Raw genomic sequence first — 1,163 nt, 5'->3', positions numbered from 1 at the left:
ACCCAGCCAGGTTTTCAAACCAGTTTGGTTCTTGGGTTTGAGCACTGGTTTTATTCTGCCCTTGGAGGAACCTGGCTGAGCTGCATCTCCCCAGAAAGGTGCCAGGCAGAGCTGTGGGTCCTATGCAGTCCTTGACGGGTGCTGAGCACCCCAGCATCCCATTCTGCCTTACTCAGTGAGTGTGTGAAATCGTCCCTGGCTGAGACACAGGAGAAGAGGTGCAGGAGAGCTGGGCAGAGGTGACACTGGGTGTTTTCCTCTCGTGCCTTTGCACACCTGTGCCAAGGTCCTGGCTCTGGGTGCTCGGTGGGTGTAGGTTTCAGCGTGCCGCAGTAGATAAGGAGCTTCCCCATCCCTTGACAGCAAAGAAAAGATTAAACAGTAAAAGGATTTCGGGGAAGGGATTGGAGTAATAGTGATTAAGTCATGGATCAGGATTTGTGATTAAGAAACCCTGATGGCAGCGTGGCGAGCCTGGCATAAAGGGTTCTTGCCCTGGGAGCATCTGCCCCATGGTGGGTCCTGGCCAGCGTCCGGCCCTCGGGACCTCGCTGGGGTTTGCCAAGACCCCCGGAGCTGCCCCTGCCCTGGGTGGGAGCAGGCACTGGGAGAGGAAACACGCAGCTGGAGGTGCTGGTGGGTCTGTGGTGCAGACAGGGCCCCTGGGCTGGGGCTCACCCTCAGCGTGCAGTTTGTGTGCGCTCTCTCCAGTGTGTTCATGGGCTTCAGATTTTACAGAAAACAATCAAAGATGGGGTTACGCAGCCATTGGGGCAGGTGGGGAAGCTGAGCTGTGGGTCTGTGGGTCCCCTGTAAAATCTGACCCTGGAGCAGCTGTGAGGAGGGGAGAATCACCCCTCTGGAAGGGGGTACACGATGGATGGGGGTTTAATCGACTCTTTTTATCTTTCCAGAGCCAAGTGTCCATGGTGAGCAGTGGATAGGGGAAGCCCACTGGGATAGATCGCCTGGGAAGCACCCCAAAGATGAGGCTCAACCGGAGATCAGAGCCCCTAAAGGCAGCTCGGATCCTAAAGGGGAAACAGACCCTGAAGACTCGTCCCTGACGCAGCTGCCAGCCGAGACCCAGGCTCCTGCTGTGCCAGGGAGTGGGGCTGGCGCTGGCTGTGCCACCGTGCCCGCTGCGGAGCCGGCCCCGGTGC

The 1,163-nt window shown here is 58.2% G+C and overlaps 1 protein-coding gene across 1 annotated transcript in view; it reads left to right on the top strand.

The window, feature by feature from the left end:
* Window positions 1-914: 914 nt before the first annotated feature.
* LOC103774494 (transforming acidic coiled-coil-containing protein 1-like) overlaps window positions 915-1,163 on the top strand; it is a gene marked incomplete at both ends in the record, with an annotated part of 6,125 nt that continues 5,876 nt past the window's right edge. Inside the window, one exon of the mRNA XM_008941905.1 lies at window positions 915-1,101. Within this exon, the coding sequence (XP_008940153.1) occupies window positions 915-1,101 (187 nt within the window). The remainder of the gene's footprint in view (window positions 1,102-1,163) is intronic.

Source organism: Merops nubicus, unplaced genomic scaffold, assembly GCF_000691845.1.
Source record: "Merops nubicus isolate BGI_N331 unplaced genomic scaffold, ASM69184v1 scaffold30136, whole genome shotgun sequence".
NCBI classification, from domain to species: domain Eukaryota; kingdom Metazoa; phylum Chordata; class Aves; order Coraciiformes; family Meropidae; genus Merops; species Merops nubicus.
This window is presented reverse-complemented; position numbering and strand designations above follow the sequence as displayed.